Raw genomic sequence first — 27,399 nt, 5'->3', positions numbered from 1 at the left:
TAAATTGTGACTCTGAAATGTATTGTGACATTTGTTCATGCACGTACACTGATATATCCATGACCTTTTCTAAAGAATTAATTCTGAGCCATCAATTGCCATTGTTTTAATAACAAATGCACTTGCCCGTCTGAGCACCCGAATTGGTGGAATTGAAAACTGCACGGTCTGACGTCAGTGGAACAAGTAGAAGGAACAGGTTTTACAGAGCATCAAGACGGTCTGCAAAAGTGTTCAAAGTGAGTTGTGTCACAGTGAGCTTTATGGAGCAGAGAAGGCGCGCAGAACAGGAAGTTTGTTGGATTCTTAGTTGGATGTTTTCAGACAGCATCTGTCTGGTAAAGAGGGGAAACGGACCTTTCAGATGACAGCTGTCTAGATCAAAATGTACAGACATACAAGCAGAGGTCAGGAGGTGAAAAGGTACATGCCGTCTGGCACTTTTCCATTCTGGTTGATTTAGCAGAATACATAGATATGTGCATATAAGGTATCAAATTTACCATTACACCAACCATGGGAGTAAGGGGTTATCACACTTTGCTCCAGATAATGGAAGTGCATTTTCTTAAGAAGCCTACATAGGTACACTATTTTTAGATACTTGTACTTTACTTGAGAATTTTTCTATTATGTACAACTTTTTGAATTCTACTTTATACATCTACTCCACAACAATCCAATTGGAATTATTATCTTTTTTACTGTACTGCATTTATCTGACGGCTGAAGTTACCAGTATCTTTTCAGATTTCAGAGCTGATCCAAAAGATCAACATCTTTAAGAATATTAAGAAAGGCCCAGTTCCCCTAACTGTGTTTCTTTTTTCTGTTATCGGTTAACTCATGACCCCCCCAGATTTATGTACAACACTAAGATGAAAAAAAGATGATGATTATTTTTTCTGTAAGTAGTTTTTCTGTTTGTTTGTTTGTTTAGCTGATAACACCCCTTGTCGGATTTTGAAAGTAGACTTTAAATTGGAATGATAATTTATTTATTTATATAAAGTACGAATAATTATGGACTAAAGTCAACCTTTCATTTAGAAATGGAAAATTAGGCATTCCTACTGTTTTTAACCATCACCTACTTGCATCAAGCATGCTTCTATTTCGTTGTAATGATACTTGTGGCTCATCCTCTGAGACCTGCAATCTATTACGGTATTGTATCCTTTGCTTCCACTTGAATACAAATCAGCGTATTGCTGGACCCTGTTTTAAATTCCATCCTCTACTAAGCTCTCACCGAGTTCATTTTTCTTCTTTTAACAGTATCTAGTATGTTGAAATCTACAAACACTTGGTTGAACCATATGGGAGCAAAAGATAAAGCCCCAGTTGGAGAAAAACTAATTTTCATGGGCCGTTTCATCTGTCAAAATAAAAGTCTCGGCCCAGCCGGCCTTATTAAAAACAAAACAAGGCTGATAACATCGCTCTGTGGAGAACCACTTTCAACCTCTTAAACACTGTGAACAGGAATTTATTGTTTTGACCTTAATCTTTGATCCAAGTGCATGTTTATCCCTCAAGTCTCAGCGTGTTTATACTTGGAGTCAACATTTTTATTTCCACATGGTAACAAGTGCTTCCTCAGACATGCCGCCTCTTCTGTTCCCTGGTGCTTTTCCTTTTTTTTATCATTGATTCTAAAACTGATCAAAAAAAACAAAAAATGAACACACAAACTACAGTAATCCCTAATTGTCCAATGTATAACTTGAGGAGTAAGTGTATGAACTGTATCCTGATAGATTCCTTGAATCCTGTGCTGGCTATGCTAATTCAAGTTACTAATTCATCCTTCCACCTGTGACATTTTAATAATGTTAATTAAAGTTGGCAAGTTTTTTTTTCTTCACTTAAATGTTCCTTAAACATGTATGTGATTTGTTTTATCCCCAAATATTTGATCATGTAGTAAAATTACAGCAATTATTCATATAGGCACTAGCAGCACCTGGACAGATTAAGGTAGAATCTGTTTTAATACAAGAAAGACATTGACCTAAAATACCAAGTGTTTAACATCAACCAAAAACCATGATCTTTCCCTAACGGTAATGAAAATACCATCGTTGCCAAACATACACACAAATGTGATTCTGAAATCTGGTGTCTTAGTCCTTTTTCCCCAAATTTTTTTTTTTCAAATTTTCTTCATTTTAGTTCTCCTGAAGGAAAAAACAAATTGTAAATTGCTGTGACAGTGGGATATTAGTTGCTGGTATTTCCACTTTTTCCTTCATCTGGCAGGTTCTCTGAACTATAATATAAGGGAACAATTGCTGTCCACATTACCTGTTTCTATGACATTGCATGTCACTTTGATATGCTGCCATAATTTTTGTTATTCATTTTTTCAGCGAGCGACAGGATGACAAAGAGCCTGGGCTGAAATCATACCAGTGGTGAGGGGGTTTTGCACTCAGCCAATTCTACCTCCAACAAGGAGGTTATGTTTTCACCCCCTGCATTCAGCTCAGAGACTAGACTGGTTATATTGTGCATTAAATAGCAGTTGGATTTAGAGCAGAGAGTGGAGGCAAATAGATTGTCCAGGAATCACAGAGTGAAGGGCAAATGGGTGAGTGCAACAGAAAACTCACTAGAACATCAAAAACGTTGAGTTTCAAAGTTTTTTTGTCAACTCCAGTTTCAGTGGAGTTTATGTTATTTACCCCTCCCCTTCTGTCTGCACATCACATGGCTAAATTAACTTGTATTTGAGCAAAATGTATTTTAAGCAAGAGGACCTATTTTTGAGTTTGCGTTTCCAGTACTGTTTCTCTGGCTGCCTTATTCCTCTCATTGTTGCAGAGTACACACAAACCTGTGTGCACCAAGAACCCACAGTTCCTCTGTCCATCTCTCCATCTCTCACACCTTTAGCATCACCACACCTTTTTTTTTTCTTTTACCTTTGGCTTTTCCAAGAATCATTATGTCAGCTCTTTGGTGATACATTTGTGCTTCCCTGCCCTGAGCACAGACACAATTTGCAGCTTCAGAACTTCAGCACAGTTGTGTACCAACCCCTTATACAGTAATACTTCGGAAATAATGATGCATGGACAAGTTTTGGGACCCTGTGTAACTTCTGCTGTGGCTGTTTGCATACACAGATTAAAAAGGTGTGCTGCATAATAGGAGTGAATAATCACAAACAATTAAGAACTCTAGTGCCTTACATTTCAAAATAACTTGCCTCCCCTAATGGATTCGAAACAAACAACTCCTTTCGTTGTAGTGTGGTGTCAAATGTGGCACAGAGGTGTAAATGGGATTTCTGTCCAGCTGTCTCCGGTTGCAGCAGCTCAGTGGCATGACATAATAACAGTGACAAAACCAGCAAAATAAGTTACTGCCTAATCATGTGTTCCATTTGCTGTTTTGCAGATAACATTTGGTAATAATTTTTTAGTTTTTTTATATTTCGTATAAAGCCTATTCATCTGAATCCGCTAAGTTATAAGACTTTTGAGCGCCTGGTATTGTCACACTTCAAATCCATCACAGACCCACACCTGGTCTTCCTGCCATTTCCCTACAGATCTAACAGGCATGTAGACTACGCTGTAAAAATCGCTCTCCACTTCATCCTCCAGCAACTGGACTTTGTGGACTTCAGCTCTGTGTTCAACACCATCATCCCGGCACGGCTAAAAGAGAAGCTCTCCCAGCTGAGTGTGCCTGACTCCACCTGCAGGTCGATCACTGACTTCCTGTCAGGCAGGAGGCAGCATGTGAAGCTGGGTAAACATGTCTCGGTGCATCTTTTACTCTGCCAAGAAGGTGATTTGCTGCAAACTGCCATCCCTTCTTGACCTGCATCCAGGACTTGATTTGATTTAATTTACCTTATCCTCAACCTTTTTTTTCCTATTTTGTATTTACCATGTTTGTTATGCACAGTCACCAAAGCAAATTCCTTGTATGCAAAACCTACCTGGCAATAGACAAGATTCTGATTCTGATATACTCATTATCATTTTGTTATTTCTGTGAATTTACCATAATAGAGACACCACCAATTTTTTACATTAATGTATGTTTGTTAATTATAATAATACTCTGAGGTTTGCCTATGAAAGGAAATCTGATTGAGATTTTATCAACACAAAAAAATCAATCAACAACCAATAACAACAAAAATCGAAGCCATCAGTGGAATTAAATACGAGCAGCAAAAGCATCCAGATGCTGGTTGGATTCTTTAAAAAATGCTAAAAAAAATCCACTTATTCCTAAAGGTGGTTTTGTGTATATTAGAATCCCGAACCACAAGATCATCTCATTCTCTAGCTACCACCTCAAATATTTTCATTTTGAAATTAATAATTAAAAAAAAACATTTAAATTAAAAAGTTAGTTGGGATACTGAAACATAAACCAATGACTCCCTCCCTCAACTTCAGTTCTATTTATTCAATCATATTTGATGTTTCACTGTGTGTTGCTGTTGTGAATCCCTGTGACGACTTCGTTTGGAACACACGTGATAGGTTACTCTATCAGCCAATTACATCACAGGATTGATAAAAAAAAAAACAGTAGTACGCCATACGCTACGCTTGCATCCTTCTGCGCAGACTCACGCGCGCACCGGAAGAATCAGGACTCTCGTCCACTGAGGATCTTAAACTCTCCTTAAAAAGGTCAGAAAATACGACTCTTTTTAAATCGGGTGTAGTCTTCTCAATGGCCCAGGTGTAGACGACGTCTTCGTCGTCCACGCGGGGTTTGTAGAACACCACAGTGTCAGTACGACTGCTCTCTCTGCGCTGTACATTCGGTGTTGTGCTAACCGGCGACAGCTAGCTAAACGGGCTAACGTTACTGACTAGTGGTTAGCTCGGCTGCTTCCTCCAAAGCTAACGTCAGCTTTTGTTTCATTCCAGCACCTGCGACTCCATTCGTACCCTTTTTTTTCGACCACACTCAGACACCCACACCCTGAAGGGATCGTGAATCCTCGAATTAAAAACAATATCACGTGCTGTTTCTGAGGAAGATAGTCTCAGGTGTGAATGACAAGTGGCCACCGTGTTCATTGAAAGCTTGTCAATGCTAAGCCGCCTCACTGATCGCCTCAGTAGGAACACCATGCTAACACCGGTCAGGGCCCACCTTTGCTCACAAAACCGCCTCAGCGCTTCGTGGCCTGGGTTCCTCCAGATGTTGGAAACATCCATTGGGGATTTTTGGTCCATGTTTACCTTGAATGAATCACACCGTTTCTGTTCCCTTGGGTTCTGGTGACCGGTCACGGAAGTGCACCAGTTTTAGGTCGACTTTTGCTTTTGTATACAATTTTTTTTTTTTTATAAATTTTTTTTATTGATATACTATTTACTGTTCAGAAGGCCATACATGGATGCAGATGGTCAGCAACAATACCAATAGAATGACCTATCAATAGATAGGCTGTGGTACACAAACTGTGATTGGTTGGTACGAAGGGACAGAGTATTCTATACATTTGTAAAAGGGAAGTGTTGCCTCCCCTTGAATTGGACGTCATTCAAGACTCTGTGTTGCTAATTGCTGTTTTAAATTGTGAATATAACACTGCATTATAGTCTAATGACCTGAATGTAGAAGGAACTACAAGGACAGTGTCAGACCAAGCTTTATTCTGCTCAATCCTAAAGTATTTGATCTTCAAAAGTTCAAATGTTAAAATTGAACAGTTCAGGTAGAACTACAACCGAGAAATTGATTAGTAATCGGCAACTAAACGAATCGCCGCCTATTTTGATAATCGATTTATCAGATTTAGTAGCTTTTATGGGGGAAGATTCTCCGGCTCAAGCTTTTTAAATGTGAATATTTTCTTTGCTCCTCTATGACATAAAACTGAATCTCTTGGGAATTTTACTGCATTTTCCCCCTCTTATCTTTGTCTATAAAGACACTGAAGCACCCCAAAATACATCCATACATTATTTATACCACCTTTTTGATTATTCTATATCTTACAAAGTTGCTTACTTGAGGAAAACAGCAGATTATTATATATTTTTCATATTTAATTCTGATATTAATATTCGCCGCTTTGATGGTTGTAAACCATGGCTTCCTTTCAAGTATTCTGAGGATAAACATCAATTTGATACCATCTTCCCTTGTGTGTGTTTTCTTATCTTGGCATCAGCTCTTAGGAGCTCATCACCACCAGTAAAGCTGTATAAGCACCGGGTTGACGGGACCGAAGGAAGTGGCGCGTCTTACGGGGAGCTGCCTACTGACATCGCCATGAGTTACAAACCCATCGCCCCCGCGCCATCCGGCTCCAACCACACTCCCCCAGGTAGCCTGAGACCACACGGCCTTAATGTGTCTCACGCAGTTATTGGCCAGCTGCCATTTATTAATTTTATGGAATTTTATAACAAAACAACGGAATCGCAATTAAAAATAATTATTAATCTGTTGTATTAACCCTAGCCAATATCACTGGATACCATAGAAATGTAACATAAAAGTAACAGCCCTGACTTGTATCAGGAAACCTTACCGTGATAATAAGTTAACCTTCCTGAGTTTAAATAAAATGTTTCCGGCAGCAGGTTCCTTGTCATTGTTTTCAGGTTTGTCAAGTTCCAGCTGTAGTGTGTAATATCTGTTCTCCTCTTCTGCCCAGGCTCTTCTGTGCCCTCCCCGTCTCTCCCCTCATCGTCCAACTTTAGGCCAGCTTTCAGTGACTTTGGCCCGCCCTCCATGGGCTTTGTTCAGGTATGTCTGCACTCCAGTTAACCATACTGTTCTGTGGCTTTATACATTAGCAATATCATATAGATACTGCACTGTACAGGTAAATCAGTAACCAAATCCCAACGGTCTTGATTCTTAAAAGAATTAACCTATTATCAGACACTTACTCATTTAGTGGTTTCTTTGTTTGTTTGAGAGGGACAATGGGCTGACAAGTGAATGAAATACATACAGATTATAAATGTTTCAAACAAACATTCTGACCACGGGTGGGCTGAAGAAATCTGCTCTTATTTGAAAACCGATCATTCATTGGGAGCTGGCTTTGATTGCTGATCTTGAGGTGGATTTTTGAGTTAATGTAACTGAAAAAAAATGAAAGTAATAAGTATCGCTCCACATGTATGCTGTATTCATGAAGCACAGTAAATCCCGACAGTGCCATAAGGCTCCAGGCATGTAACCTACATGGAAGAGCTGAGAAGTGCTTTTACTGACTTGTATTTTTGTCAATGTTATTCATATAATTTCAAACAGTGGAAAGGAGGAATATAATTTGCTACAGCACTGAAAGCAATTATTTTACTATTTGCCTTGAAAGACAAAGATACCAAGGCTCAGTTCTTTCCTTTACATTGTCATATTGGGTCATATTGACAATCACCGCCTGTGCTGTTGACAAGTCTTAATAGATTATTATTTCTTCCCCTGATAAATCACTCAAACAGCCTGTCAAAGTGTCACAAGGCTCCACCTACAGTGAGCTCCTGTCCGTCATCGAGGAGATGAGCCGTGAGATCAGGCCCACATATGCTGGGAGCAAAAGCGCTATGGAGAGGCTAAAGAGAGGTATGTTTTAGACTGCACTGTACGGGTAAATCCCTAACCCTAAAACCAAAAATGATGGATAGTAATTTACACACACACGTGTCAAATTGTTGATTTGACACCTCCTTTGTCGCGTTCTGTTTTGTCTACAGGAATAATCCATGCCCGTGCACTGGTAAGGGAGTGTCTTGCAGAGACGGAAAGAAGCGCCCGCACATAACCCTTGGAAAGATCCCTTCATCCCTCACTCTCTCCCTGTAGAAGCCTGCCCTCGCCTTCATCAGTTTGAAAAGTTTTGTTTTTTTATCCTCCCCTTTTGCGCTTTTCCTTCTGGCTTTTTATAGGTGCAGAATGTCCCTATGTGCTCCTGTGCATCCCAACACACCCGTTTCTGTTAATGACGATTTTTCCGTGATATGTGAGGTTTATGTAACATGCAGTTTTGTATCTATTTTGAAATAAGAGTGCAGGGGATTTAAACACATTTTTAAGTAGAATTGTGGTAAAAAACCTTGGATGGGAATGTTTATAGAAAATTTGTTCAGTAAATTGCAGTTGATCAAGAAAATTTGGCTTTTCTTAAAGGTTTACCATTTAAAAAAATCAATGTTCAACTGCTCGTGTCCTCAAAGTTTCTATTCTGAACACCACTCTGCAACCACTTGATATTTTCCTTGAACATAGCTTTGTTTTCATCATATTTTGTAGTGTAAACACACAATAGAAGTTTCACAATCCCAATAACTCTGTACATCTCAAGTCAATTTGTTAGTACAGAAATTTTGTAAACCAGATTTTTGCAGTTCAGTATGTATATCTTAATTAAATAACATGAAAAATAAAACTTTAATGCGTTTCATGATCATTGTAGACTTCAGAAATAGATAATTTTTTTACCTGGGCACAAGGTGAGTTTAATGAGCTTACCGAGCAGACTTACATTAAAATATCAAATGAAATGTTTAAAAATGCAAAGTTGATGATAAACAAGTTTATTTTCAGGTACATAATCACAACCTCAATAACATCTCACTTCTGACAACATAATGGCTCTGCCTCACATGAAAAGCAAGCATAGCTCTTTTCAAGCACGTGAAAGAGAAACTGAGGGTTTTCGATCAGTACATCTTGACAAAAACAACATAATGGTAGTATTTCGTACATACAAGAAACAGGTACACAGAAGAAAGCAAAGAAATCAATTCCATGTGTGTTAAATAGTGATTGTCTCGTAGACTGTTCAATTTACCAGTCGCTCCTGCTTAGTCTATTGACCGAAATGGAAAACGTGCTCTAACCGTGCAAGGCAGAGGTCTGTGTGAGTACATCATGTTCCTTGTGCAAAAGAAAATGATTTTTTCGTTGTACAAGTAATTTTAAGGTTACCCAAAAGCTTTGCACATATCAGTGAAAGCAATACAACATTAAATGTGTAAAATAATTGTTTCAAATACAGTGGTAAATTGATGTTTGATATATAAATTGCTATATATTGACTTTCAACAAGCAGTGATAAATTTATCAATAAATCGTGAAAAAAAAAAAAATCTTTTGCAGGTCATTTGCCAAGAATTGACATTTCTGAAAAAGGCTCAGTAAGAAATTGGAGATACGTTTTGGATTGAGGACCACGACGCTCTGAATGAATATTTCTGCTGGCCAGTAAAAACCTACGTTACAGTGGGATTTTGAGTGTCAGTGTCTCCCAATCAAAAAAATGGCATTTCCAATTAAATAACTGTAGTTTAGAGGAATAAGGCAGGAATGCAAATTGCACCTCGGTGGATTGCGGGTGCGTTTGTGTACAACCTGACAGTGAGAGAATGTTTCCATGAAGAGCAGAGTGTTTGGCTTGTGTGCATCTTGGATAAAATGAAAACACCAGCAGTGTTTACTGTTTCTCCTCCATCTTGAAATTCACAGGCATCCACTTGTCTCCAACCCAATGAGAGATTCAACCCTGTGAGGAGGAAGAGGACATACTTCATTAAAATTATACATTATATCATAGCAAAAAAAACAGCATCACATCACTATGTCACATTGGGTGCAATTAACGTAACTCAAACAGGACTGACTGTGGTGGCAGTAGCTGGTGGACCGTTGTAGTTGAATAGGCCTTTGTAGCGACCCTTCTCCTCCTTCTCCTTGGAGCGGATCCTCTCCTCCATGGCCCTCAACTCCTTGGCTACAGACGGTCCGAGGGAGGGGTCCAAATCCAACACCTTAGTAAAGTCTGCTCGTGCCTCCGTCTCGTTCCACACTGCAGCGTGGGCCTTTGCTCGCTTGTAGAAGGCCTTCACATTATCTTGGGAGGGAGAGGCAGTATATTAATGAAAACATTTGGGAGCAGGACCGAGGACATGAGGCAACTTACTGTATGTGAGGTGGGATGTTATCTTACCTGATAAAAAGAGCAATAAGACACACTTTAGGTTTTTGCAACTATGTCGGCCACATGGTGCAGCAAACATATTACTATACACTTGATGGCTGACTCGTGAACCTTGAGGTCACTGCTGCCTTTGAGAAAACTCAGCTGTTAAGATTGAATAAAATCTAAAGGAGTAAATAAATCTACTAATCTAATAGTTATAATATACAGAATACCAAATATTTCAAAATACCAAATATTTTTTCTTTTCATTAGTATTCATGAGTTTTTTACAGTCTTTACTACAAAAACAGTGCAGTCATCTCTTAGTTATAATTTTGAATTGTGCTGTTGAATATAAAGTGTTGATATAAATGACTGCAATAGCTATAATTTAAATTAACCAACCAGGGAATGAACTAAGATTAATCATCAGTATCAAACGACTAATTTTATGAATGCAAATACAGTATGTAACAATTGCTAATGTTAACACAGAAATCAGACCCACAATACAATTGAGAAAATAAATAATATATGTATATAAAATATAAGAAAGAGTTCCTCCTTGAGTCCAGATGAACTTTTAGACCACATCCCTCACATATTGCATTGTCGAGAGACAGATGGACTGACAACCCAAACACACAATGCCTTCCGTTTGTGGCTGTCGCAAGGAAAGAGACAGTTCTTGTTTCTCTCTGTAGCTACAGGTTGGTAAAAAATAAAAGGAAAAAGCTAAATGGGAAGGCATTGGGCTGCCGTGAGCCGACAGCGTACCATTCTATTCTCCTATTCTCCTAACACCATTGTATTGGAGAGAGAAGTCAAATGGAACAATATGTCATGTTCTTTCACCGATATGTTTTCGTCAGCTCACTTTCACAAAAAACTTTTTTCTTTTTTCATCTCTGCTGGTTCTCTTGCAGCACCAAACACACACAGGCTTACCCTCATATTTGAAGACCAAGGATGAGCAGTGTTCAATAACCTCGTAGTACTGCCCTTGGAGTAACTTGCACTGGCAGTAGTTGAGGAGAAGCGGTGTGATCATGTGGTCCAACTTAACCCACGCTTCATCTCCAGGATGCTCCTGATAGAAAAGAACAAAGAGCCACACAGAAGAATTTAAAGGGGCCATATTATGCTCCAGGCACCTTTTCAGCCTGCCTCCACGTATATTTGGTTATCTGGGGTGTCTGCCAGCCCACGGAGAATGAAAAGAAAACAATGAGTCGTTGATTCGTGGTTTGGGTTGATCTTGCAGACAGTCTGTAAACGAGCCATTCACAGCCCGGGCGTCAAGTGACGTAAGTTGACTCCTGCTACTGGGGCAACCACGCCCCCAACCTGAGCAGCACCTCCCCCCTTGAAGTGCGGAAAAACAGATTGCGTCTACGCCATAATTTTCTCCCCGCAAGCGAAAGACGACCGTGGGCATGGCCCAGCTAGACTCGCGCCCGGCCGGCGGAGCTCGCAGCTCGCGTTTACCGGCGGAGCTTGCGGCTCGCTGCTGCCGGCTACCGGCGTAGCTAGAATCGCGGACAGCCGCGGACGTTCTATTGCCCAGCCCCTTGTGATCTGTGTGTAATTATGGAGAATGTGTTCGCTGTGCCTCCTCTACGTCGTGTATGTGCCTTGTTATGTGCGACTGTTGTCATGGCAGCGCAACGCCGTAGTTGCGCAGCAGACCCGGGGAGGAGCGAGGCGGAGCTTTGCGTAACACGAAGGGAGGGGGGCGAGGAGTGAGCAGGAAAGCGCTGGAATCGACCATAGTCTCACAGGGCTGTTTATACAGAAAGAGGAGGGTGCTGTGTGGCTTGATCCTTGAGGTGTTTTGACATGGAATGGCAAAGACATGTAGTGCACACACCTGAAAACCAACGTAACTTGTGTAAAAGGGGGCATAATATGGGCCCTTTAAGACACTTGAATGCATTGTGTAGCAAATTGACAGGATCAAAGCTATGAATCTGTGGTTCAAATACATTATTCACACAAGAATTTGAAAAAGGAAATATAATATTTAATGCAGGAATATATCAGCTGTTGTGTTTTTTTAATGCCTACTGTACTGAACAACAAAAGATTAACTGTCCCCAAACCTTCATCTGTAGATTTTTGAGGCAGGCGATGCCATTGTAATACTTGTCAGTGGCCTCCTGAATTTGGCCTTGTTTGAAGAGCAGGTTGCCCTCCTCGTGGATCTGAGGCACGAGGTCGAGTTTTTCTTCATCTGACATGGCCCACACGTCCAGCTGGAACGACCCTGGAGGCAGAACCTGAGAAAGACAAAGGACAAAGACCAGAGATCAGTGGTAGCTACCGCTTTCCCTGTAGGGGAGTATAACTGTAGTAACTTGGTGGATTCTTGATGGTACACACAGTATATACAGTATTATATCAAACAGCTGAGGCAATTTATTACAACAACCCTCCCATCTCAGTGGGAGTCTACAAAATGTCACTTTTTGCAGAAACTCTTATCACAGATGTGTTCATCCAGGGCAGGGATGAGCAGCTTTGATGAAAGGAGGGCCACACAAATTTTCAACTCACTACCAGAGGGCAAGATATATCAACATGTACTTCCACCATTATAACCGTGTCACTTAATTGGCCTAGTATAGCTAACTAATTTAATAAATAGAACGAAATATATACTGGCAATCAAAGTTTAATATACCAATTTTCAAAAATTGCAGATGATTTGTCTCTCTCAAAAACACATGACCCAAACAAGGCTCCCTAGTGGGCCAACAATTTTTACATTTCTATTTTCATAAGAAAAATCAACATTTCAACATGGTTAAGCTGTGAACTTAACACAGAAACAAACATCCACATTCCTGAGTCATATATTATTTCAGTGCAATGGGATCTCAAACAATTATGTTACAAAAACCAAAACATATCTCTTGGTTCTGTCTTAATGAGACACTTGTGGCCTCTCCTGCTGGCGCACAATAGACTGAATGTCAATCACAATATTAGTGCATCCAGTCTGCATGAGCTGGAAGAGTATCTCATCGGTCAGTTTCTTTCTCTTGATTTGATGTGCTTCATCATTGAGAAGTTGCTCTTGCAGATGTAAGTGCTCCCAAACATGCTGGCCATTGAGAGTGCAAAATCCCTGAGGATTGGAAATCGGGACTCTGGTAATAGTCTCCAGAAGGAGATTCCCCTCTCGTTGCAGTTTGCTTGAAAAAACAGTTCTGCCTGTAGTTTGCACAGTTCAAGCTGCAGCTCAGGGGGCTGCTCACCGACATTGTCGGGGAGCGCCCTCTAGCATACAGAATGAATTACAGCTGGGGTCTGGTTCAAATGACATGAAATGATAATTTTTATAAATGGACTCGCGGGCCGCACAGATTGAGGCCACATGTGCCAATACACTTTGGTTACATTTTTAAAAGTTTTTCCTGGTTTATATCACATTTTATGTTGGCAAAGTTCCTCCACAGCTCCGTTTTGCTTTGACAACATCTGACATTATGTATTTTTGACATTTTTGAGAACGTTTACACATTAGTTATTTTGTAGATTTTTTTTTATATTTGTCAGATTACAATATAAAAAATATTGGTATATAAACTCTGGGTTCTCCCCTGCCCACTCACCTCAAGCAGCTCAATGGTGAAAAGAAGAGGCTGAGGACTGGCCTGGAGGTTATCCAGGTCCTTGTGCCCCAGAGAGTGGTGGGAGTGGATCTGGGCGATGCCGCAGCAGTGCCTCTGGCCTTCCAGGGGGTCCTTACCAGCACTGATGTTCCTCAGGGACTGGGACACGAGTGGGTATAGTGATGTGTGCTGAGAAGGTGAGCAAAGTGACGGAAACAGTCAGCACCGAGGAGGAACCACATAGTTACCCTGTCGCATCCGGCATCACAAACCTTGGTCTCACAGGTAAATTCTGCTATTTCTCCTTGTTTCATGGTGATGACCACTCTCTCCCACACAGCTAGTTTAAACTTCTTGCCCAAGATGAGCTCCATTGGTTTGCTGCTGCCCCCCATGGTCCTGGAGTCATCCAGTACTGTGCCATCACAGAGGCTGGTGCGGTAGTGGAAGACCACCTGGTAAAAGGTAAAAGTGAGATAAAGGAGAGAAATATAAATAAAACACTGCTCAAAACAACAATTTGGTTAATGTGGAAGACACAAGATTTTAGCTTGTTTACTAAAAACAACAGAGCCTTCACTTCTTCTCAGGCCTGGAGCGTGTCTACGCTCCACCAAATTCTGACCAACCACAGCGATAGGAATTTGATTGGCACAGTATGCTGACCAATCAGAATTCATAAACACAAGCCATCCTGTCCCACCCACTGTCTTCTCCTCAGATGGAAAAAAATAGGGGGGGGGGGGGGGAATGTAACACGGCTACAAAATTCATACACAAACGAATCTAACGTTAAAACAACACGAAGGCAGCAACGCCCGGAAGCTTGACAGAGGTGTCTGTATACAAAACACGATGTTTTTGCTCCTAGAGCCGAGTGTGCTAGCCAAGATAGAGCTGCTGATAGCATTAGCTAACGTGCTTCGTCGTATTTCTTTAGCTCAATTGGAGAGCAGGACCAAAGCCACTCCACCGTCGATGTCGAACTGTTACCTTGGTGCCATTGGGGAAGGTCGACAGCTGTCCATTGCCGGGACTGACCAATTTCTTTCTTATTCCTTCCTCGAGAAGCTTGCGTGCCTCTTCCTCCATCCTTCTCCGAGTCTCAGTTCACGGCAGATGACGATGTTTGCCGAAGCTAGTCGCTTGTTTGCGAGACGTCAGCTCAGGCGTCAGAGCGCCCCCTATGCGTTGACAAGTGTAAGTGTAAATGGTGGAGTCGAGCAGGGACCGCGAGACTGTTTTTTTTCATAACCTTAATAAGAGAAGCAAAATGCAACTGTATCGCATAATATTTAATGGGAATTTTAAAAAAATGGACGCACATACTAAATTTCATAGGGAAAAATTGTTCTCTGAGAGGAAGTGTTTATAGACATTGCAGACTATATGATGAGCTGATAGAGTACAGTGCATTGCCAGAGGTTAATTTAACATAGACAGTTAAAATAGATTCCATCCCAACCAGCTGCAACAATGAAATGCTGCATGCACATTGATGAATCACTAATATTAACCAACGTAAACAATAATCTACCAATCATATTTGCTATTCTGCTGCCAGTTGAGGACTCCTACTTTTGGAGCTAATGTGGTGCATGTGTGGTAAAACGGATTTATGTTATATTGTAGTTTCTTATGTGCACTTTCAGGGTCTTTTAAATTTGTCTCAATATGACTCTTGTGGTTTAAATTGGCTAGAACTGCTGCTAGCTAAACCTTAAAGAACTGACCACAGGACAGTGGTTCTGCTGATTGTCTCCTGCAGGGAAAAACTGCCTGACACGCAGGAGTGAAGTATAGTTCTTGATTGAAAAAAGGTAGCAAGGCTCTTGTACCCTACAGGGGCCAGGACAGATCTTTAGTTATGAAATTGCAATTCAAGAACCATCATCCTGAGAAAAAGTAGTCACAGTACTAGAATGATAAGAGATTTTGTGCCCTTTCAGTTGCAATAAAAATAGTGAGGAGTGCAGTGGATGTCTCTCAATCAATACACCGACAGAGTCTATGCAAAAGTTCGTAGAACTGCCATGTTAGTGTACCAGATTTCTAGTGACCTTATCCTTACAGAATGTGTATAAAATATTAATGATACATTTTGCAGGAACTTTTGGACCAGCAGAGAGTCTGTCATTCAGGCCTGCAAATAAATTGAAAGCTTGTCTCTTTGAGAATCCACCTTCCACCTTTTAACAATAGTTTTGAGTCCAACAACATAGTAACTCAAATTATTTGTTATGACTATACCACTGTACTCTGTAGTTGTAATGGCTTTACTTCAGTAATGTATGTTCATACAATATATATATTAAAGTTGAAAAAATATATTAACACACATTTGGTAAATGTTTTGACAAGTGACTGTATAAGCAGAATAATCCACTTGTGCAGTAGATGATTTAAGCACGACCCTGAAGGCAAATTTGCATCTGTAGTGAGCTTTTCACACACCTTGCCATAGATTATTCCTGAATTGAGCAGTTCACTGGGCTGAGCTGCAGGGTTTACTCCACCTGAGTTCAAAACTTGTAGCCAGAAAAGGTTTTTTTTTTTAAATAAAGGAAACCAGTTAAAATATACAAAAATTTAATTGTAATTTCACAGTCATTATTCACACAAGAAAACACAGGCAAGACCAGTCTCCTTCTTTTTCATATATCCATACAATGTCAGTTCATTTTAGTAGAAACATACTCCAGACACTGAGTGGTTAAATTAGTGGTCATAACAATGACAAGAAAAAAAACAACGTGAAACACATTATAATATATTTTTGGTTCACATAACAAAATACAATTCATTTTAAGAGAGCATAGAAATGTAGTGGCAATGTAGTGTCTCAGTAAATGTCATTTTTCAAAATAAGGTAGATAGAACAATTTGAAGCCTCTTCGTCCGTGGACAGCACAGCAGATGTATATCACATGGTACACTGGAGGAAAAACAGGATATGACACGGTTAATGCCACCAAAACAAAGCATGCATTTATTTGCACAGCCAAAAGGCAAGCAGAAAAAGTACTTAGAACTTAACGATCCATTTACCTCCAGGGATGAAGAGAAGAAATCCAGGAACAAAGAAAATGGCACTTGAAAGCCCTGTAAGGACAGTGTCATGAGTTAAAACACAGTCACAAAGAATATCTCATGCATCCACACATTAATATTAACAGTTTGAAAAATCTTTGGAAGGACATTTTTCTTGCCAGGAGTTACATGAGAAGATCCATACCACTCTCAAGTCTGAACAGGAAATGGGAAGCTACAGCCATAAGAGCAAAAAGACTGGAAACGGGGAAAAATCAGGACTGGCCTGGGCCAGCGATTACAAAATCCACCTACTGTGACTTGGAATACGTTCTCACAGACGTTCCTGTACAGCGATAGATATGTATTGCTTTCTCAGGTCTTTATTTCTCTCCTTCATTGACATGTTACATGTTCAGCACACTGCTCCTGTGTACTGTGCAGTATGTGCACAGTAAGGACGCTCTATGAGTCATTCATTTTCAACTTTGGTTATCCGTTTAATCAAAAATCACGATCCTCATCTACAACCCACAGGCTCATGTGCATGCTTCTGTTTTTCCAGCGCCACTTCATCACACCAGCTGTAAAAGTGGAGCTTGAAGACAAGTGAGACAGTTTGGCCTTGAGAGCTGGCTTTGGGAAACAGCACTATATTGTCAAATGAACTTTGACCTTGAAGAAAAACTGTGCTTCGTTACCAACAAGTGTAATGGTATCAAATCACAAAATTTGAATACAAAGACATTCTCAGTAATTTGTAAATTAGTATGATTAAATAGATAGTTTTTAATCTTTCTTCTCCAGTTCATTCATTTTTTTGTGAGCTAGTACTGTGTTGAAAAATGTTGTTCCATAAAGGTACCTACACTGAACAAAATTACAAACGCAACACTTTTGTTTTTGCCCCCATTTTTCATGAGCTGAACTCAAAGATCTAAGACTTTTTCTATGTACACAAAAGGCTTATTCCTCTCAAATATTGTTCACAAATCTGTCTTAATCTGTGTTAGTGAGCACTTCTCCTTTGCCCAGATAATCCATCCACCTCACAGGTGTGGCACACCAAGATGCTGATTAGACAGCATGATTATTGCACGGGTGTGCCTTAGGCTGGCCACAATAAAAGGCCACTCTAAAATGTGCACTTTTATCACACAGCACAACGCCACAAGTGTTGCAAGTTTTGAGGGAGCGTGCAATTGGTATGCTGACTGCAGGAATGTCCACCAGAGCTGTTGCTCGTGAATTGAATGTTCATTTCTCTACCATAAGCCGTCTCCAAAGGCGTTTCAGAGAATTTGGCAGTACATCCAACCGGCCTCACAACCGCAGACCACGTGTAACCACACCAGCCCAGGACCTCCATATCCAGCATCTTCACCTCAAAGATCGTCTGAGACCAGCCACCCGGTCAGCTGCTGCAACAATCGGTTTGCATAACCAAAGAATTTCTGCACAAACTGTCAGAGAGCGTCTCAGGGAAGCTCATCTGCATGCTCGTCGTCCTCATCGGGGTCTCGACCTGAGTGCAGTTCGTCGTCGTGACCGACTTGAGTGGGCAAATGCTCACATTCCATGGCGTCTGGCATTTTGGAGAGGTGTTCTCTTGACGGATGAATCCCATTTTTCACTGTACAGGGCAGATGGCAGACAGCGTGTATTGCGTTGTGTGGGTGAGCGGTTTGCTGATGTCAACGTTGTGGATCGAGTGGCCCATGGTGGCGGTGGGGTTATGGACAACGAACACAGGTGCATTTTATTGATGGCATTTTGAATGCACAGAGATACCGTGACGAGATCCTGAGGCCCATTGTTGTGCCATTCATCCACGACCATCACCTCATGTTGCAGCATGATAATGCACAGCCCCATGTTGCAAGGATCTGTACACAATTCCTGGAAGCTGAAAACATCCCAGTTCTAACCCAGGAGACACATTTAGCATGATGGGATTGTTAATAATGCTTTAATCCTTTTTTATCCCTCTTGGATTTGGACAAACAAAGCCATTATGTAATTTCTGTTCTCAAAAAAGTTCAAAAGGTATTTCTTTCTTACCTGCATTTGGATTCAGCCGTATGACAACACCTGTGAAAATAAGAGCTAAAAAGAAACGATGTAAAATTGCATCAGTCGAAATGGATCCAAAGGTCCACTTTCCCATTTAAGTGAATATGAAGCAGGATGTTTATGTTAAAATAATGGAGAATGTTAAGAGCTACATATAAAGTGCCTTTCTTTCTGCTCTTCTTAAATATTCATTTTAAATTGTACTAATTTGAACAGCTAATTTATGTGTTTAATCTAACTATTAAAGCATGGACATTACAAGCAACTCATATAAAGGAGTTTAAAGGTTAAGAGATATTATGACCAGACATTACTGTCAACAACCTGGAAAAGAAAATCTAGAGGAATGTGGAAGATTCTGGCTGGATATTTTATATTTGATGAGTGAGAAACACTTGTGCTTACGACTTACCGACTCCAGTGATGAGGAGTAGAAAAGAAGCAAGAACAACTCTTCTGTTTTTTTTCACCAGCGGATGCGACACCCACCTGAGCAACACAATTTTCTTTTTAAAGTAACTGTGTTGTTGTTGCTTCTCTGTGTCTGTGTGTTTCAGTTGTTCGAACTTACCCGCAGCAGTGTGCAGAGAGATGCGTGACGGAACTCAAGGTGCTGAAGGACCACTGGGAGCTGCAGTAAGACAGCGTCGCCGGGTCGCTGTGGAGGGAGCAGCAACAGACTTCATCTCACACTCAAACAACATTCAGGCAAAGGAAGGAAAAACAAACAAAAACAAAAGGACATCAAAAGTCCTACATATAGAGGACCCACCTGATTTTAAAGAAGTTATTGAAAGAGGAATTGCCATTGTTCCCAAAGGCGTCTTCATTTTCCAGATTCTAAAGAAAATGGACATGATGATTAAAGAGGTGCTGTTTTAAGTAAACAAATTAAATAGCTTTACGTTTGTACACAGAAAGGTCATGTGTGTACCTGATACTTAAGGTTACTGTGCTCAGGGGAGCCGGCGGCAGCAGGCAGAGGATGAGACTGAGGTTTAGAGAAAGTGAGCGGACCGAACGTCATCTCTGCCCCTTCTTTGTCTTTGTCTCTGGCCTTCCATCCCTCTGCCTCACCATCGGCCACAGCTCCCTCCTCATCTCCCTCCAACACAAAGGCATCGTCGATACTAAACTGCGTTGCCATGGTGATCGCCTCTTAAACCCCGAGGTCCTGTAGCTTGATGCTCACTGTGGGTAAAAAAAAAATCAATGTTCAATCACAAGTTTGCACTCAGAGCTGTGCAAGAGTAACGTTGCATGCAATAATCATTATCTATATTAACGCTTTTCTACACCAGGTCATCCACAGTCGTGCTGGCATGCGAGAAAAAAATAAATTGAACTATTGAGCATGTCAACAGTTGGCTTGTTGGACTTCTCCTCTCTGTGAGCGACGTGGGTATTTATCTCCAAGTGGGTTTGACGCACGTGCACGTTTTGAGCTCAGCAACAAACAAGTCATATAGTTCACAAGGCCGAACAACGCACTTTACTTTAGAACATCATGAAATGGAAAAACATTAAAAAAAAATAACCACACAACACACAACTGTCTCAACTTGTCCGACAGAACTGACCAGACCGGACCAGAGTTGACTAAAACCCGCCGGAGGCTGACTGGCTCTGCGGTCGGTGTCTGCCATTGTTGCTTTTCTTTCCGCCAGTCGGTCAGATGACCAGGGGGGAAACTTACTGTCTCGAGACGATCTGTTCTCCAGCGAGGCCAAACTCGACTCCACGTCCTTTGGAGACAGGGTCACATACTTGTACGCTTTGTGTCAAAAATCCATCCCGTATAACGCCTTTGAAGAAATCTTTGTTTTCTTTTCTAGGCGATAAAAGCGCCTGTGTGAAACTTGTGCACCTCTCCCTCTCGCTCTGGGACAGTCGGGGCTCGATTGGACGGGACTGATTACGCCCAAAGCGCTCGTCGGGAGCAGTCCGCTCAATCGAGCGTCGGGTTGTCGATCGACCCATTGAGCTGCGTACTGCTCCAGGAACGAGGGTCTTTTACAGGAGCTTCCTACCGTGAGCTCAGTTAAGTTCAGAGGAAACCGTTAAACCCCCCAAAAGGTCCCTGCTCGATGGGGTTGAATTTTGAGAAAATACAGGAACATTTGGGGTGGGGCTTGCAGCACCGAAGATGCCTGATTGGTCGAGTACTCCAGCATTCTACTTTAGCTGGTCACTCGCCACAGCAGCTTATAAAAGGAGGTTCCTTACTTTATTTTCCAGCGTTAACTCAACTATCTCGTTTGCAAGGCAGAAAATCCGGATCAACAGCAGCACGATTTGATTTTCCTCCATGTTCAGATCCTTTAAAACAAGTTCCTGGAACAGAAACGTGGTATCAATGTAAGATGAAAAACCCAGTGTCACAAATTTAGGAAGATCCCCAATAAGCCTGTAGAGGAATTTTGTTTTCAGCCCTGTCCGTTTATAATAATAATAATTATTATTATTATTATTATTTATCTGTTTACAATAGCTTAATATTGGTAAGCCCATTGAATTTAACTAGCCAACACTACTATAGTTATACTGAATTCAATCACACAATATACATGTACTCATGAACACACATTCAGAGGGAAACTCAGAGGGAGTTTTCAAATTAGGAAATAAACTTCTATACATTAATAAAATACAGCGCTTTATCAAAGGCTCCTGATTGTGGAAGGTGAGATTTTTTTTAAATTATTATACAGCAAGTCTAAGTGATGTACAAATACTATGTAAATATCAAACATCTCAATCCACAGAGAAATGCACAGCCCGAATTTAGAAACTGTGCACTAAAAATGAGGATTCCTGCCTTCACCCATGCCCCCAGCACAGCCCACCAAGGATTTGGTTTCTCTCAGTGTTTACCTGTAATAAACACGCTTTCATTTCATTTGACATTTTATTAGTGTTTTGTTTGGACTCCCAAACGATTTAAGTCATTTTAATGCTATTCTTCTACCAATCATTGGATCTTATCTCTTTATGCTGTTTCTCATTTTATCATATGTTGTTTTATGAATCATGCTTTAACTGAAAACACAAGGGAAAATATTTCATTATGAAAATTGAAAACAAGCCAAGAAACAAGACTTGGTACAACTGATGAAAAAACTTAGAAACCTATTATATAAGTATCTATCAATGTAATGACAACAAAGTACCCACAGAAAAAGAAACCATCCCACTTGTAGGCTGTCACCAACATGAAATCATGTGGTTTCCAGAAAGTCAGAAGCCCTGCATTATACAAACAAACAACTCTAAACCAACAATAATAGATTAGTGATTGTTGGTTACAGTTTACTGAGCAGATAGTCAGAGGAGGTGAATGAAGTGAACAGTCGTCAGATGCGGCAGAAAAATTACTGATAATAACTGTTGCCATTGCTGAATTTGGATTGATCTGAAATCGAAGAGGTTGGGGTTATTTAATATTTCGCTGATTTTTTCATGGCTTCATTGCTTTACCAAAACAAATGTTTTTCATTTTATAATGCATTACTGTTAAGAACAACTCTACTTTATCTTGCGGAAGCTTTTCTTACAAAGGTGTTGTTATTGCAATTGGAATTCGTTGATTAATGATCACAGTTTTAAACGTTTTAATGGTGGGGAATTTTTTTACTGTTTTACAGGTTGCGCCACATATTGATCTTTCTTCCAGCTTGGTGCCATATCAATTTTGTAATCCTCACTTGCAAAATAACCCTCCCAACTTGCTAATCATCTGCTCTGTGCTCTGCTACAGATGAAACTACAGGCCATACTGTGTGTCTTTCTCCAGCTCTTTTTTGAGGTAAAGTTTTGCTAGAAATATCGAATTGGCTCTCTATGGCTCAGACAGAATTTCTTCCTAACCTTTATTTAATGGACAACAGGGTTTACATCCAAGACCTCATGCCTCTTCTTGGATTTATCTACTTTTATCAGCTGTTTGACATTTTGTTTCTGTTTAGCTTTCATCGTGCACACATCTCCGGGTGTTACAAGGCTCTACTCTGGAGCTGCCATGTCTCTTGTTCCAGACTGACTTTACTGACGCTGACATCACCTGGACATTCAATGGTCTTTTTTATATTTCTGTAACTTTCACTACCGTTCTTACTGTGTTGAAAAAAGTATACAGTTATATATTTTTTGGTTTTGGTTTTTCTTCGCTTTCTTTCAGGTAGAAACATAAGCGCGGAGTCGACTGGCTCTCTTAGAGTTAAAAAGGGTGGCTATCTCTCTATATCCCCTGTAACTGCTGCCAACGACGGCGAGTATCTGTGTTTGGCGAAGGAGAACAATGTTGAGACCACAAGCACATACAAAGTCTCCGTTGAAGGTGAGATACACACGTCTCTTTATCATACATGGGTAGTTTATTTTGTTTACACAGTGGAGCAATTTGATTTTGGTTAGATTTTAAAATGGAAATATGTAACAATAAACAAAAAGGTTGAACCCAAAAAGAGTTTAACTCATTTGCATATATCTCTCTACAGCATCAATTGCCTATACCATTAAGGCAACCGAAGGCTCAACTGTTCACCTCCCGTGTCATTTCCCACCTAGCAGCCAAGTCATGGCCAATGCAGTCTGGTTCAAAGAGACGGAAGCTGGCACAAAGACAAGTCTGAATACTGAAGACGATTCAACAGATGATAGTAATAGACTGAAGCTGCTCTATCCACTTGACCATGTTCAGACTGTGGTAATCAGAGACACGGTCATGGAGGATGCTGGAATTTACCATTGTGAATCTACGGAAGGAAAGAAGCTCAGCACCATATACATTATTGTTGAAGGTAAGTCAAGGCTTTAACAAATGCAAGTTAAAGCCTCAAAAAAACAGTAAAATACAGTGAACTAAATATAAATCTATTTTCCAAACCGAATTGAGGTTGAAAAATGAAGTCATGTGTATTTTTTTTAACTGTCTGCTCACGCTGTTTTAGCTGCTCCCACCTCCGTTCCCTCCACTTGCGAGGGCTTCACCACAGCATGGGAGCCATGTCAGGACGAGAACAGCCACACAGGGGGGTCCGTGTTGCAGGAGTCCATGGCAGAGTTTTCCATGAAGCTCTATTCTTTCCTCAGAGAGTCATATCCTTCTGGCAACTTGCTCATTTCTCCTCTCAGCATTAGCGGGATGCTCTCCCATTTGTTGTTAGGTATGGAAATCATTTTGTTTATTCTTTTGAGATATTCCTAAATATTCTTAGAGTCTGGTGTTGATGTACATTTCTCGTATTATCATTCTCTGTGCCATAGACAGAGAAAGTAACATGAATTACAAAACTGAACCGAACATTCTCAACATGTGACGTGTTCCTTAATTACAATGAATGTGGCCACTGTCGTTCATGACCTTTCTACTTTGTCCTGTTGCCACATATACTCACTACTGCACCAAATCCACTGGAAAGAGACGTTGTTTTAAAAAAAGGACACAATTTACCTTTTATGTTGAACGTTTTTTAAAAGCTATAGTTCACAGCTGTTGTTGGCAATTATTAAGAATTTTTAAAAATTAAAATATATATTTGTTATATGTTGCTCTGTTACAGCACCAATCCTTTTTGTCTTATAGATTTGTTTATATATATGGTCATCGGATATTTAGATCTTCAAAATATGGGCTGGGGAAGTTGAGGCTTATTGAAAAATGTTCGAACACATTATTCATCCTGGCGGCTTCATGGCATTTGTTGACATTGAGGGAAATATGACGCCATCCTAGGCCTTTAAGATTCGCAGGTCTAACAAGCATCAGGATCACTGTGTTGTCTGCATGGAAAATGAAAAAAGTTTATATAACTTGAAATTTGCATAAAACCTTTCTCACTTTGAAATGTCACAGTAGTTTGCTTCTATGTATAGTAAATGCTAGACATACCCTGCAGCTTGCTGTAGCACTCTAAAGTAAATCTTTCTACTTAATCTCTTGTCTTTATTCTGTCACCTCAGGCGCAAGGGATCACACCCGCAAAGCCATTGAGAGGGCAGTCTGTGTGCCTCACAACTTCCACTGTGTTCATTTCCAGATGAAGAAGCTGAGAGAGAAGTTGGCCAGTTCCTTGCAGATGGCCTCCCAGATCTACTATAACCCACGTACAGTGTGAACTGCACAAAATTGCCAGAAATATGCAGAGATTCTGTGCATGCAAAAGCTTAAAGAATCTCAATCCCTGTAGCTCATCATGGCGTATCTGATTTTTTTCCTTAGAAATGAATCTGAGCGAGTCCTTTACTAACCAGTCCATTAGATTCTATGAAGCAGAGCCCACCAGACTGCTGGAAACCAGCGAGGAAAACACAGGGATGGTTAACAGCTGGGTGTCACATAAAACCAAGAATAAAATCACACAGTTGGTTGACTCCATTCCACCCAGCACACAGCTGATCCTGCTCAACGCTGTCGCCTTCAGTGGTCAGTAAAGTGTGTGTGCACAATTGTGTCAACTGCGTGTGCATGTGAAAATAGTGGAGGCTTATAAACTGTGTGTATGTGTGCGTCAGGTCAGTGGAAGATCAAGTTCGATGTCAAACCAAGAAAGGGTCTTTTCACCAAACTGAATGGTGATCTGGTGAAGGTGCCACTGCTCTATCATCAGCGATACACGGCTCCTATGATATATGCGGTTGAACTGAAGGCGCAGGTAACAAACACCATCCTTACCCACCCATTTTCACACTATATAGTAAACAGCAGCTGAGAGGCTACGATACTGCAAAAAGTGAAAGTCAATTGAGGTATCCCTTAGAGCCCGATGGCCACAATACCTATCATCATTTGTACATTTGTATTTCTTCTCAGACGGATAACTCATTCTCATCTTACTACACGGACATATTTCAATATTCACTGTGACTTACAGTTGCTAAAGACATCTTCATCTCGTGCATTTTCTAAAATCGAATTAAAAAAATATCATGTTTTTGTCAAAACAGAAACAGCCTGTTGCTAATATGGCATACTTTAATGGTGCCAGTTTGCCAAATATAAACAAATAGGTTAAATAAAATTTGTTCTCTCACTGTCGCCCACAGCTAACTGTACTCCTATTTGCATAATTATTCCCCAAAGTGTTAAGACAGAATCCATCCATTATTCATGTTCCTTTATCAATGTGATTTTCTATTAGAAAGCAGACAGGGTTCTTGACAGTAGACTTTGAAAATACATGATTTTTCTTTTACCTTTTCTCAATTTTGCCTACAGGTGGCGAGGTTTGCTCTCTCTGGTGACAGCAGTCTTTACATCCTGCTGCCTCGCTCCAACAAAGTGACAGACCTGCAACAGGTGGAGGAAAAGATGACGGACACAGCTGTGCATCGAATGATCGAACAAATGAAAACAACGCCTCCGGAAAATATCGAGGTTTCTCTGCCCCAAATCAACCTGGATGTCCAGCCAGACATGAACATGCTCATCAGGAAATTGGGTTTGTTCATATTTCATTTTCGTTTCCATCTTTCATACTCAACTTCTTATTATTAACACCACATACTGAAAACTAGCAGCCAGGAGACTAGTCCCATGTGTGCAATATGTCTCCCCGTCTGCTCTTTATATTCCCCTGTAGGTCTATGTGATCCACTTACATTGCTTCCCTCCCTGCTTTATTTCCCACCATCATCTTGTCTGACTTTTTCCCCCCAACCAGGACTGTCATCGCTCTTCGAGGATGCCAACCTGTGTGGCCTCTTCTCTGAGCGGAAGCTGGCTCTGGACGGTGCCAGACACAGAGCCTTCCTCAAACTGACCGAAGAGGGAGTGGAGGCCGGCGCTGTCAGCACTGTGATCTTCTCTCGCTCCTACCCTTCCTTCTTGGCCATGCGGCCTTTCATCATGCTGCTGTGGAGTGACCAGGCCAACGTGCCACTCTTTATTGGCAGAGTGACTGACCCGTGAGCAAGTGAGAGGCGGTGGAGGGTCATACGTGCAGAGAGAGAGGGAGTGGAAATTAAGCATATGAGCAGGAATGATATGATAAAAGATATTTCAAAACTGGACATAAAACAAAATAAATCCAGTGACAGTATTGCTTCAAGTAATCACTAAAGCGAGGCTTACAAAAACACATACGCAGGCTTGTTTATGGATTGTTCTCCAAGGATGATGATGAATAAACACACACTCACAGTGTCTGCCTTGTATTTTTGAAGAATTGAGCTCAATGTGGATCAATTGTTAATCAAAGGAAGACAGACAAGCACTGAAACGACTTCAATTTATTTTGCGAAGTAGTTACACAAACCCGCCACAGGATGGCAGTCATACTGTGTGATTGACATTGACGGTAAATACACAGGGATTGCAGTAGTAAATTCCCATCTAACTTCCATCTCCTCCTGCATCATCACCACTGATATCAATTTAAGGAAGACAAGTGTGAAAATCTGTGACAGTAAAGGTTTTGTTTTGATAGTTTTTTTTTTCTTCTCAAAGCAATAGCTTGCTTGGTAAAGCACAGCAACTGAGCAAAAAATACCCTGAATCATCGTATTCACAAACAAATACACACGGACGGCAAGAGACTGAATGGATGGCATAGACTGTAAACACATCGGCATTCAGAATGATCAGCTAAGGTTGCACTCTATTATACAAGCTGATGGTGTTTGCTAAACATGCAGCTGTATTGCAGCTAAAATGGTTACGTAAGCCAAGCAGGGTCAATAGACAAGAGTCACAAAATTTGGTGACTGTAAACAAAAGCAACGGATCCAGAGACAGGAATAGGCAACCATCCA

The 27,399-nt window shown here is 40.7% G+C and overlaps 5 protein-coding genes across 6 annotated transcripts in view; 2 read left to right on the top strand and 3 right to left on the bottom strand.

Moving 5' to 3' along the window:
- Positions 1-4,550: 4,550 nt before the first annotated feature.
- On the top strand, positions 4,551-8,395 carry cdk2ap2 (cyclin-dependent kinase 2 associated protein 2). The gene is made up of 5 exons (XM_035637499.2): positions 4,551-4,664; positions 6,164-6,319; positions 6,653-6,744; positions 7,452-7,572; positions 7,704-8,395. The coding sequence occupies exons 2-5, from the start codon at positions 6,265-6,267 to the stop codon at positions 7,769-7,771; spliced, it is 336 nt and encodes a 111-aa protein (XP_035493392.1). The 5' UTR covers positions 4,551-4,664; positions 6,164-6,264; the 3' UTR covers positions 7,772-8,395.
- A 132-nt stretch (positions 8,396-8,527) lies between these two features.
- Positions 8,528-14,695, bottom strand: LOC118312681 (aryl hydrocarbon receptor interacting protein). Of its 2 annotated transcripts, none has more exons than XM_035637497.2 (7): positions 14,539-14,695; positions 13,818-14,000; positions 13,546-13,734; positions 12,031-12,207; positions 10,877-11,018; positions 9,615-9,859; positions 8,528-9,511 (listed from the first exon to the last, which is right to left on the bottom strand). In XM_035637497.2, exons 1-6 carry the CDS (start codon positions 14,635-14,637, stop codon positions 9,615-9,617), a joined length of 1,035 nt encoding a protein of 344 aa, XP_035493390.1. In that variant the 5' UTR covers positions 14,638-14,695; the 3' UTR covers positions 8,528-9,511. The 2 variants fall into 2 exon arrangements, with proteins under 2 accessions (XP_035493390.1, XP_035493391.1); XM_035637498.2 differs by having other exon boundaries at positions 9,630-9,859.
- A 1,422-nt stretch (positions 14,696-16,117) lies between these two features.
- On the bottom strand, positions 16,118-20,563 carry tmem134 (transmembrane protein 134). The gene is made up of 8 exons (XM_035637416.2): positions 20,345-20,563; positions 19,583-19,839; positions 19,421-19,488; positions 19,220-19,306; positions 19,061-19,137; positions 18,637-18,681; positions 16,594-16,647; positions 16,118-16,480 (listed from the first exon to the last, which is right to left on the bottom strand). Exons 2-8 carry the CDS (start codon positions 19,793-19,795, stop codon positions 16,398-16,400), a joined length of 627 nt encoding a protein of 208 aa, XP_035493309.1. The 5' UTR covers positions 19,796-19,839; positions 20,345-20,563; the 3' UTR covers positions 16,118-16,397.
- Positions 20,564-21,921: 1,358 nt separating this feature from the next.
- On the top strand, positions 21,922-26,791 carry serping1 (serpin peptidase inhibitor, clade G (C1 inhibitor), member 1). The gene is made up of 11 exons (XM_035637414.2): positions 21,922-22,074; positions 22,406-22,453; positions 22,614-22,722; positions 22,826-22,984; positions 23,145-23,447; positions 23,598-23,813; positions 24,610-24,753; positions 24,869-25,072; positions 25,162-25,301; positions 25,865-26,087; positions 26,310-26,791. The coding sequence occupies exons 2-11, from the start codon at positions 22,406-22,408 to the stop codon at positions 26,555-26,557; spliced, it is 1,794 nt and encodes a 597-aa protein (XP_035493307.2). The 5' UTR covers positions 21,922-22,074; the 3' UTR covers positions 26,558-26,791.
- Positions 26,792-26,862: 71 nt separating this feature from the next.
- doc2d (double C2-like domains, delta) overlaps positions 26,863-27,399 on the bottom strand; it is a 30,812-nt gene continuing 30,275 nt past the window's right edge. Inside the window, exon 11 of the mRNA XM_035637415.2 lies at positions 26,863-27,399. This exon is cut by the window's right edge and continues 2,633 nt beyond it. The gene's annotated coding sequence lies outside the window, so the exon portion shown is untranslated.

The sequence above is a fragment of the Scophthalmus maximus genome, chromosome 8 (assembly GCF_022379125.1).
Source record: "Scophthalmus maximus strain ysfricsl-2021 chromosome 8, ASM2237912v1, whole genome shotgun sequence".
NCBI classification, from domain to species: domain Eukaryota; kingdom Metazoa; phylum Chordata; class Actinopteri; order Pleuronectiformes; family Scophthalmidae; genus Scophthalmus; species Scophthalmus maximus.
The sequence above is the reverse complement of the archived record's forward strand: the minus strand, read 5'-3'. Positions and strand labels throughout refer to the sequence as shown.

Excerpts from the sequence above, each read along its gene's own strand:
- cdk2ap2 (XM_035637499.2), top strand. The coding sequence starts at position 6,265 with ATGAGTTACAAACCCATCGCCCCCGCGCCATCCGGCTCCAACCACACT. Across the intron at positions 6,745-7,451 it reads CCTCCATGGGCTTTGTTCAG|CCTGTCAAAGTGTCACAAGG; the intron begins GTATGTCTGCAC and ends TCACTCAAACAG. Across the intron at positions 7,573-7,703 it reads TATGGAGAGGCTAAAGAGAG|GAATAATCCATGCCCGTGCA; the intron begins GTATGTTTTAGA and ends TTTTGTCTACAG.
- LOC118312681 (XM_035637497.2), bottom strand. The coding sequence starts at position 14,637 with ATGGAGGAAGAGGCACGCAAGCTTCTCGAGGAAGGAATAAGAAAGAAA. Across the intron at positions 13,735-13,817 it reads AATTTACCTGTGAGACCAAG|CACACATCACTATACCCACT; the intron begins GTTTGTGATGCC and ends TCACCTTCTCAG. Across the intron at positions 12,208-13,545 it reads TCACCATTGAGCTGCTTGAG|GTTCTGCCTCCAGGGTCGTT; the intron begins GTGAGTGGGCAG and ends TGTCTTTCTCAG.
- tmem134 (XM_035637416.2), bottom strand. The coding sequence starts at position 19,795 with ATGGCAACGCAGTTTAGTATCGACGATGCCTTTGTGTTGGAGGGAGAT. Across the intron at positions 19,489-19,582 it reads ACAGTAACCTTAAGTATCAG|AATCTGGAAAATGAAGACGC; the intron begins GTACACACATGA and ends CATTTTCTTTAG. Across the intron at positions 19,307-19,420 it reads AATAACTTCTTTAAAATCAG|CGACCCGGCGACGCTGTCTT; the intron begins GTGGGTCCTCTA and ends CTCCCTCCACAG.
- serping1 (XM_035637414.2), top strand. The coding sequence starts at position 22,406 with ATGAAACTACAGGCCATACTGTGTGTCTTTCTCCAGCTCTTTTTTGAG. Across the intron at positions 22,454-22,613 it reads TTCTCCAGCTCTTTTTTGAG|CTTTCATCGTGCACACATCT; the intron begins GTAAAGTTTTGC and ends GTTTCTGTTTAG. Across the intron at positions 23,814-24,609 it reads GCTCTCCCATTTGTTGTTAG|GCGCAAGGGATCACACCCGC; the intron begins GTATGGAAATCA and ends CTGTCACCTCAG.